The sequence below is a fragment of the Phacochoerus africanus genome, unplaced genomic scaffold (genome assembly GCF_016906955.1).
Source record: "Phacochoerus africanus isolate WHEZ1 unplaced genomic scaffold, ROS_Pafr_v1 Scaffold_38, whole genome shotgun sequence".
Lineage (NCBI taxonomy): Eukaryota > Metazoa > Chordata > Mammalia > Artiodactyla > Suidae > Phacochoerus > Phacochoerus africanus.
In genome coordinates, this window is record NW_025927409.1 from 2924 (window position 1) to 13200 (window position 10277).

At 51.6% G+C, this 10277-nt stretch overlaps 1 protein-coding gene across 1 annotated transcript; it reads right to left on the reverse strand.

Annotated features, from left to right (window-relative positions):
* Window positions 1-6612: 6612 nt before the first annotated feature.
* On the reverse strand, window positions 6613-7555 carry LOC125119291 (keratin-associated protein 10-7-like). Its single transcript, XM_047766128.1, has 2 exons — window positions 7296-7555; window positions 6613-7189 (listed from the first exon to the last, which is right to left on the reverse strand). Exons 1-2 carry the CDS (start codon window positions 7553-7555, stop codon window positions 6613-6615), a joined length of 837 nt encoding a protein of 278 aa, XP_047622084.1.
* Window positions 7556-10277: the final 2722 nt, after the last annotated feature.

Genomic DNA, 10277 nt, shown 5'->3' on the forward strand with positions numbered 1-10277 from the left:
GTCGGGGTTTTGTGCTGGGGGGTGAGCTGGGTGGGGGTGTGAGTGGCAGGTGAGTGACGAGGTGTCTGGGCATCGGGCTTTTATATCCCTCCCTGGGGTGCCGTGCACCATTCGAGTCTCAACAGTCCTCTTCCTTGTTATTGCTGAGTTTGTCCCCAGACAAAGCTTACTGGTTTGTTTACTGTGAGATGTTTGTAACACTGCCCCCAAGACCTTTGGTGGCTGGTGGTTGGTGTCTTGAAAGCCAAGGCTGAGATGCAGAAGGGCTCTTGGGTTGGGTTCGTCTGTAAAACCTCAGCTCCTCTTTGCATCTCTTTGCTCTGTATCTTCCATGTGGATTCTAGTCTCAGGATGTCTTGCGCCTGCAGGTGCTCCGCTTGCATCCCAGGCCCTCCTGCCATGAGCAATGGGTGCCCCCTCACCTGCTCCACCTGCAGGCTCCGGCAGGGTGTCCTCAGGTCTTCTGGGTGAGCGTGTCTCCCAGTGTCCATCCCAGGCACCGCTTTTAGTTCTCCTATTTATCTCCTAACTACTAAATTCCATGCATATTGTGTTTTTCCTTGCGTTTCCAGCTTTAGACGTGGTCTGATTTCCCATTGCGGAAGAGAGCCTTCCTCTTGTTTTCCACCAACCCCAAGAAAAAGTCCCCTCTTTCCATCCTCAGAAGACAGTGATGCCCATGGTTTGGTTAAATTCATGTTCAAAATCTGTGTTGCTCTAATCAAGTGAGCGTTTTCTGTCATCAAGACTAGGTAGTGAAACCAGATTTAATTTCCTTATTTATACATGTTTCGGCTTTGCTTGTTTGTTTTTCATTTCTTAGAGTTCATAATTGCTTCTTGTGCTTAGTTGCTTATTTTTTCTGGGTATCTATCAATCAACCACCCTCATGCTCTCTGACTAATTCATCCCAAGCTCACTCACGAGGTTCAGAGGTCCAGGCGATCTATCAGCTTCGTTTATTTTTGGACACACCTCTTATCTGTTGGCTATTCTCTCCCTTCGCTATTTCCTCTCCTTGGATTTTCCCCACCGCTCTCCCGTCATGGATCTATTTCCCAAACACCATGGCTTTTTCTTTCTGGGCTGTGCCCTCCTTTTGCTGGAGCATGCCCTCCAGCAGCTTTCTGAAAACGGGTGCCTGGAAGACTAGAGTTTGAGCACAGCATAACGACAAGCGCCTTATTCTGCCCTTATACCCGACGGATAGTTTGGCTAGGCATAATCCTCTGGATTGGAAGTTCCTGCGGAGTATTTTGCCAAAGATGCCAAACACCTCCAGAATTCTAGCTGTTCCCTTGCGCTGTTTCTCAGGTACCCAGCGGCGCCCAGGAGGAGTCACAGCTCCACTTCTTTCCCCATTGATGCGTTTTGTCTGCTCCACCTGCTGTTTTGTTCATGCTGTATTTCACTCCGCCGATGCGGATAAGCACCCAGGTGGCTGCCTGCATCCTGGGTCCTTGCTCTGCTGCTGCGCTGAGCATCATTGCACGGACCCCACTATTCATTGTGAACGTTCTCTTTCCCGATGGCAGAGATTTGGTTTATTTCCAGATTTTAGCTAATATTAATAATGTCACTATAAAATCTTGTACATTTTGTTTTGGTGGCTCTTTTCTGCTCAGTATATGCCCAAGAGCGGGAATGCTGGGTCACATGAAAGGCATAGATTTAGTTTGGCTTATATGGCATAACAACTTTCTAAAGAAAGTTACACCCTTACTAGTCGATTTTATGGATTTCAGTCACCCTCTGTGCTTTATAAAATGAGGTATTTTTATCCTTTTGGGAACGGTGGTGATACCACCGGTTGCCCGTGTTTGTATCCCCGATGTGGTAAAGCTGCAATGCAGATGTCTCTTTTTGGGAGGTGCCTGTTCAAGTCATTTTCTTTCTTTCTTTTTTTTTTAATTAGGTTTATTTCAGAGTTCCCGTTGTGGCTCAGTGGGTTAAGAACCCAACTAGTATCCGTGAGGATGAAAGTTCAATCCTTGGCCTCGATCAGTGGGTTAGGGATCTGGCATTGCTGTGGCTGTGGTGCAGGCCCGCAGCTGCAGCTCCCCTCACCCTCTAGCCTGGGAACCTCCATATGCCACAAGTATGGCCATAAAAAGACAAGAAAGTAGCTTTATTTTTTCATCTTATTGATTTTTAGAAGGTTTTTATACATTCTCCTCCTCCTCCTCCTCTTTTTTGCTTTTTAGGGCCACACGTGTGTCGTATGGAGGCTCCCAGGCTAGGGTCACATAGCAGCTGCAGCTGTGGGCCTGCACCACAGCCACAGCAACGCAGCATCCTTAACCCACTGACTGAGGCCAGGGATCAAACCTGCATCCTCACGGATATGAGTCAAGGTTCATTACTGCCGAGCCAGGATGGGACCTCCTATTATATGTTCTGAATACGAGTTATCCGTTGTATCTGTGCAGTTTCGTGCTGGTAAAGGTTTGATAACTGGCTGTCTGTAGAACACAGGACAAGACCGCCCTGAACTGTTGCACTGGCCAGTTTCTGTGGTGTGGGTACTCTCGCCATCGCTGCTAGTGATGTGTGGTCAACCAGGGGAGATGGTGGAGGTGGCTGCCGCCCGCCCACCACGGAACAGGTGCGTCACACAAGCAGCATGTCCAAGCCTGGGGCCGTGCTCTTCATCTGCTTTTCCTGAAGTTGACTTTCTGGGGTTTGACTCACATGCTGTAGCGCCCCCATTTACAGTTTCGTGTGCTGAGTTTTGGGAAACACCTGTGAGACCCCCACCATGAGCAAGGTCGACAGCTTTCCCCCCGTGTCCAAAGTTCCTTTGCTTTCCTTCACAGGAATGCCTGTCCCCTCCCGCCCCGAGTCCTCCCGATCTGGGTTAGATTTGTCTTTTCTGGAGCTTCCTTTCACTTGGATTTTATAGTGTGAACTCTTCTCCCCCCAGCACAGGGAGATGTGTAGATACCCGTGTGTTCCACGCAGCAGAGCCTGTCCCTCTGTCCACTGTGCGGACAGAGCAGGATCTGTTTATCCAGGCAGCGGCTGATGCTCACGCAGGTGGCATGGAAACAGCTCCTCTGAACATGTGTGAAAAACCCCGTGTGTGGACACGCGTTTTCGCTTCTCTTGGATGCATGGCCAGGAGGGGGATGATTGGGTGACGTGATAGGTGTGTGTTTAAGAGACCGCCAACCTCTTTCCAAGGTACCAGTTTACCTTCCACCAGCAAATGTATGTGACTTCCAGTCGCTCCACCGCCTGGCTGACATTGGGTGTTATTAGCCTTCTTAATGGGAGTCACTCTTGTGAACGTGTTGTGTTCATGGCGTCTTTCGACGAGTCGTTCTTAATTTCAGTGAAGTCCAAATGTATCAGTTCTTTTCTTCTGTGTTTACTACTTTGAGTCCTACTGCCAAAACCTTTGCCTTCCACGGTGTCTTAAAGGCATCCTCCTGTGGTCATCCTACATCTTTATTATTTTGTCTTTCACGTCCAGCTCCAGGAGCCCGTTCCAGTTAACTTTTGTGTGTGGCATGAGGTCAAAGTCATCGCTCTCTTCTTGCAGACACCCGGTTGCCCAGAACCATCACCACCTGTGAAGTGACGGTGACACCTGATTCTGCATCAGGTGACAGTACAGGTGTGGCTAGTTACTGGACCCCTCTGGGTTCTATCGGTCTACATTTTATCCTTGTGGCGATATTTGAATCTGGCGTTTACTGCCCCAGAAAGGGTTCCCCAACCTTCTTGTTCTCAACTTCTTCTGTAATCACAGGCCATTCAAGTCGTTTACTTTTTCCTGAATTGATTCCAGGGATGATATTTTCCTAGAAAATTACCCTCTTCATCTAAAGGCTTCAATTGCGTTGACTTAAAGGCATGTCTTTTTATCATAATTTAAACTTTTCTCCAGCTTCAGTATCTATTTATCCCTTTCAGATTTGCCAACATTTACATTCTTTTATAGATTTTTAAAAAACAAATGTTTAGTTTTAGGTTTATGTCTGTTATTTCTTTCTTTGTTTTTTGTTTGTTTGTTTGTTTGTTTTTAGATGTGCCTGTGGCATGTGGAAGTTCCTGGGTCAGGGATCGAATCCACACTGTGGTAGCCACCCGAGCCACTGCAGTGACAATTTCAGGTCCTTAACGCACTGTGTCACGGGAGAACTCGTCTTTCTTCATTCTTAATACATCAATTTTATTAATTTATTTCTTTTACTTTCTTTTGGAAATTTCCCCAAATTTCTGAATTGAAATCTTATTTATTTTCACTCTTGCCTGCTTTTTACTATATGTCTTTTAGGCTATAATTTATCCCTGGAATACTGCTTTAGCCAGAGCACACACATTCTGAGATTAGGACTTCCTTCATTTATTTCCAAAGAGTTTGTAGTTAGGTTTCCATTTCCTCAACTGGAGAGACCACCTTTAAAATTTCCAAAGGAAACCTTATTTTTATTGTTGTAAGTTTGTCTTACTGAATCTGGCTCAGGAATGTGATCTGGGTAATATCTTATTACTTTTCTAGCTAGTTTTTTATTTTTACTTATTGTATTTATTTTTTATTTTTTGTTTTTTTAGGGCCGTGTCCTCGGCATATGGAGGTTCCCAGGCTAGGGGTCTAATTGGAGCTACAGCTGCCGGCCTCCACCACAGCCACAGCAATGCCAGGATCTGCAAACTACGCTACAGTTTACGGCAACGCTGGATCCTTAACCCGCTGAGTGAGGCCCGGGATCAAAACCATAAGCTCATGGTTCCCAGTCAGATTCGTTTCTGCTGTGCCACGATGGGAACTCCTAGATAGTTTTTTAAATAAAATATTTCAGAAAGTATAGAAAATAGTATAAGCATCCATGTATCCTTAAACCGGTATAAACCAATTCTTAAATTTTGCCTGTATTTACAGAATATTACAGACACCATAGAAGTCCCTGTATGCCCACCCCCATCCCGTCCTCTCCTCTCCCTCAGGGTGGGGGGCACATATGAGGCTGGTGTTTGTCCATACCATGTATATCTTTGGAGTTTAACAGAGGTGTTTGCAGCTGTGAAGACAAAGTACTGCTTTGTGTTTTGACCCGTGTGTACATGTTATCATGTGTGTAGAATTGGCAACATGATTTTCTTTTTACACCATGTTATGTCTTGGGATTCGTCTGCAGATGTGTCTCCCTGGCTCAGCCACTTTAACAGCTGTGTACCTTCCATGTGTGTCCATGCTGTGGTTTAGTTGTCCCTCTCCTATTGAGGGGCCCTGAGATTGTTTCTATTGTTGCTGTGAGATGGCCTTGAGGGTCTCGTGTGCAGGCTTGTGGCTCTCCCCCAGGAGGCCCCCCCTGGGGGCAGGGTGTGCACAGGGGCAGCTCCCCAGGCATCACCAACCTGCTCTGAAAGGTGGGGATCTCACCTGCAACTTGGAACAGGTCTTATTTCCTACTACTCTGGGCCATGCTTGTCACTCCTGGGGTTGAACTTTTTGCCAATGTGATGGGTACTGGGGGCCTAGGATACCCTCCAGGTTTGCTGATACCCTAGATCTCTCAGGACTAGGTCACAGAGTCGATCAGCACAGGGAACATGGTATGGGCAGAAGTGGGGGGCTCCAGGCGCAGGCCTCCCAGCCTCTCCTGGTGGTAGCAGGTGCGGTCACAGGTGCACTTGGCTCCCCAGCAGGAGCTGAGACAGCCTGAGTGTGCTACTACTGTCTGCAGGGAGCTCATGGGAGACCAGCTGCCCTGGCTTTTTATTGGGGGCTGATCCCGTGGGCACCCTCTGTCTGGCCCCAAACTCTAGCCCCCAGAGGGAGGGTGGGGTCCAGCATACACCACACTGCTTGTGCCGATGGTTGAGGCCAGCGAGATGCTCTTGTCACACCACGTGTGATTCCCAGATGCCTGTGGTTGGCGTCCCGGCGCCTGTGCTTCCTCCTGCCCAGGGCTGTGGGCTTCATCCTTCTGGAGCCGGGGGTCAACCCCAGGGCTGAACCACTGCCAGGACACTCAGCCTTTGTGTCCTTGAGGATGTGTGCCATCCTTTGGACGTATGTGTGGTCAGCGTGGGGGAGGGGCGCAGAACACCCTGAAGGGATGGGAACACAGAGGACCTAGGGAGGGACCTGGGACCATCCTCCCCGTGCGGGGATGTCAGGCAGGGGGCCTCTGTTGTAAACAGCAGGAAGGAAATCCAGTCCAATTCATCAGGGCAGGAGTTTATTGGGAGGGACTGACAGCTGGCAGAGGAGGAGAGAATCAAGCCAGGGCCAGGAAGCAGTGGAAGAGCCCGGGCCACACAGCTTCAGGGGCAGCAGTGAGGAGCCGGCTGAAGCATTTATTTTCATTTCCTTTTTGCCACGTGAGGTTCAAAGCTGCGGGAGGGCCTGGCTGCCTTTCTGGGGTCGCACTGGTCTGGCTGGACTGTCGAGGGCACGCTGACAGGTGGGGGCCTCACTGGTGCTGGAGGCAGTGGGCATGCTGTTCCCAGGAGGGAGAGGCACAGGGGCTGTCAGGGACATGCTGTCCACTGCAGGGGCCCCGGGGGGAGGGCTTGATGCTGTCTCGGCTCTTAGCAAGGAGTCCAGGGATGTAGACGGCAGACAGCTTTTGAGCTTTGGGGTGACCTTGAGAAGATCACTCAGCAGCAGGACTCGCAGGCCGAGGCGGGCACGCAGCACGCAGGGCGGCAGAGCAGGGACATGCAGGAGGCTGGGCGGCAGCAGCTGGGCTGGCAGCAGGAGGCGGGGGCCCCGCAGGAGGAGACGGGCACGCAGCAGGCGGGGCGGCACACGGGCCGGCAGAGGAGAGACACGGAGGACGAGGGTCTGCAGCAGGACGAGGGGCAGGGGCTGGGCTGGCAGCACGAGGCCGAGCAGGGGGAGGCCTCGCAGCACACGGGTGTGCAACAGACAGGAGTGCAACAGACGGGCCTGCAGCAGACGGGCCTGCAGCAGACGGGCACACAGCAGGCCTGCTGGCAGGGGGAGGAGGTGCAGCAGGACGACGGGCAGCTCGACTGCTGGCAGCAGGAGTCTGAGCACGGGGAGGCCTCACAGCACACAGGTGTGCAACAGACGGGCCTGCAGCAGACGGGTGTGCAACAGACGGGCCTGCAGCAGACAGGCCTGCAGCACACGGGCCTGCAGCAGACGGGCACACAGCAGGCCGGCTGGCAAGGGGAGGAGGTGCAGCAGGACGGCTGGCAGCTCGAACTGCTGGCAGCAGGAGTCTGAGCACGGGGAGGCTCACAGCACACAGGTGTGCAGCACGCAGGTGTGCAACAGACGGGCCTGCAGCAGACGGGCACACAGCAGGCCAGGCTGGCAGGGGGAGGAGGCGCAGGAGCTGGTGCAGCCTGACAGGCAGGGGCTGGGCTCACAGCTCGCTGGGGTGCAGACGAGGGCCAGGCGGGGCGCGGGGGTGCAGCCGCTGGGGGCGCAGCAGGGGGGCTCGCAGCAGCTCTCTGGACAGTCGTCCCACTGCCAGGAGGAGCCGGTGCAGGGGTGACAGGGACCGGGCAGGCAGACGTGGCTGCCGTAGCTCAGGTCGCTGGAGCAGCCGGACAGGGTGGAGGCGGCCATGGTGGGGGCGGTGGGGCTGGAGGAGGTGTGAGTGTGTGTGAGTGTGTGTGAGTGTGTAAGTGTGTGTGTGAGGTGCTCAGGCTGTGGCTTTTATACCCCTCCTGGCGTCTGTGTGTGTGTGTGTGTGTGTGTGTGTGTGTGTGTTGTCCCTGCAGCAGCTCAGGCTGCCCTCTCTTCCTGCTTGGTGTTTGGAACCTAGAGATCTCTCATTAGTTCCGGTTTTTTTTTTAGGTCTGAGAGATGCAGCTCAGCTTGTAAAACTGCTGTGTGTGTGTGTGTGTGTGTGTGTGTGTGTGGTCTGCCCTGGACCCTAAGTAACTTTTGGCCCAGAACATCGCATGCAAGACCAGGGCGGACGTCTTCAGCGGGGTGGCCAGGGTCTGTGTCCCTCTACCCTAACTCCACCTGCCCCGGCTGCTGCACACCTGGGGCCGCCGTGCACTCACCTGGGGCTGCCGTGTGCTCCCCTGGGTACCTGCCTGTCTGGACTGCCGCAGCCCCACTGCGCCAGGCAGAAGCCCAGTCAAGGAGGACTTGAGGCTGATCTTTTTCCTTTTTTGCTTCCAGTTTATTGACATCCAGTTAACATACGACACTGAATAAATGTAAGGCGTACAACTTCATTTGCTGACCTACACACATCATGAAAGAATTATCATAATAAGCTCGGTGGTCCCCCATTAACTCATATAGATACAGACAGAGGTCAATGAATTTTAAAACTTAAGAGAACTTGGTTTCGTTCATTCTGAGGCTTTCTTCCCATAATGGCTGTGGTGACGGAGAGGCGTTGATCACACGCTTCGTGTTGTAAGCACGTTCCTATCGCTCGTTCACCTCCTCGCTGAAAGTTCGCACACTTCGCCAAACGCTCTCTTCCCGCCTCAGCCCCCAACCCCGCCTCTGGTAACCTCAAGTCTAATCTCTTTTCCTTTAAAAAAATTCTTTTGGGTCTTTTTTAGGGCTGCACCTGCAGCATATGGAGCTTCCCAGGCTAGGGGTCTAATCGGAGCTACAGCTGCCGGCCTCCACCACAGCCACAGCCACACAGATCCGAACTCCGTCTGCGACCTACACCACAGCTCGTGGCAACGCAGATCCTTAACCCACGGAGCGAGGCCAGGGATCGAACCTGTGTCCTCATGGAAGCTAGTCACAGTTGTTTCCTGCTGAGCCCCAGTGGGAACGCCCTGGAGTAGGGGTGTTGAAGTAGAGCTGATTTAGTGTCATGTTCATTTCTGCTGCACCGCAAAGAGATTCAGTGATGCGCGTTCACACATCCATTCCTGCAGAGGTGGTCACGGAACATTGGGTAGAGACCCCTGCGCCGTGGAGCAGGTCCCTGTGACCCTCCGTCCCATGTGCCCCTGTGCGCACGTGCCCATCCCGAACCCCCACCCAGCCCCTCCCCTCCGCCCCCCTCCCCTTTGGTAACCATAGTTTATTTTCAAAGTCCAAGGGGCTGTTTCTGTCTTGTGAATAAATCCATTTGTATCATTTTTTTAGATTCCGCATATTAGTGATCTCGTGATATTTGTCTTTCTCTACCTGACTTACCTCATTCAGTATAATTTCTCGGTCCATCCATGTTGCTGCAAATGTCATTATTTCATTCTTTTTTATGGCTGAGTAGTATTCCACCGTGTACATGGACCACATCTTCTTTATCCAGTCCTCTGTCGATGGATACTTAGGTGGCTTCCATGTCTTGACTATTGTAAATAGTGCTGCAATGAACATTATGCCGCATGGATCTTTTCAAATGATGGGTTTTCTCCGGGTATATGCCCGGGAGTGGAAATGCTGGGTCATGTGGTAGTTCTGTATTTAGTTTTCTGAGGTTCCTCCATACCATTTTCCACAGTGGTTGTGTCAGTTTACCTTCCCACCAGCGTAGGAGGGTTCCCTTCTCTCCACACCCTCTCCAGCATTTGTTAACTGTAGACTTTTTGATAATGTCCATTCTGACTGGTGTGAGGGGTACCCCATTGTGGTTTTGGTTTGCATTTCTCTAATAATTAGCGATGTGGGGCATCTTTTCGTGTGCTTTTTAGCCATCTGCCCTCTTTGGAGAAATGTCTAAAGGTGAATCCCCAGCACCCTGGAGTGCAGGGAGCTTGGCTCCTGGTGAGATGCAGGTGGTGAACAGGGGTCAGCAGCATCTCTGTTTCCCGGGCGGGCAGCACACGCCCATCTTCTGCCCCGGAGCCCTCACCCATCCACAACCTTCCCACCCTCTTCACGGTTCCTGCAACCCCGCACAGCTCTGCATGCAACCCCGAGTGCCTTCATCTTCTCTGCAGAGATCACAGCCCCCTCAATAAAACCTCCACAGAAAACCAAAGGTTGCTTTGTCTTCCTTTTGTTTTCTTAACTGTTAATTGACTGAGTCCTTGGGTCCCCTGAGCCAGAACCCTGAAAGCCGCCCAAGCCCCTCCCTGCTGCCAATAGCGCCCAGTGATACCGAGACCCTGTTCTCTCTGCTAAATTTCAGACCTTCTCTGGTCCTTTACTTCCTAAGCAGGAATTTGTTCACCGTGCAGCACATCCTGCCAGAGGGAGGATTACTGATGAAAGCTGTGAAGCATCTAGGATGAAGCTGGAGAGTAAAAGGGAGAGAAATAACTGAATACATGTGGTAGAACTGGATGAAGAAATTTCACTTTTTTTTTTCTCATTGGAGTCCCCGGTGGAGAGAAAGAGAGGGAACGGGGATGCAGGA

Coding starts and splice junctions, on each gene's coding strand:
- LOC125119291 (XM_047766128.1), bottom strand. CDS start 7,555: ATGGCCGCCTCCACCCTGTCCGGCTGCTCCAGCGACCTGAGCTACGGC. Junction 7,190..7,295: donor TGCGCCTCCTCCCCCTGCCA/GCCTGGCCTGCT, acceptor TCCTGCTGCCAG/CAGTTCGAGCTGCCAGCCGT.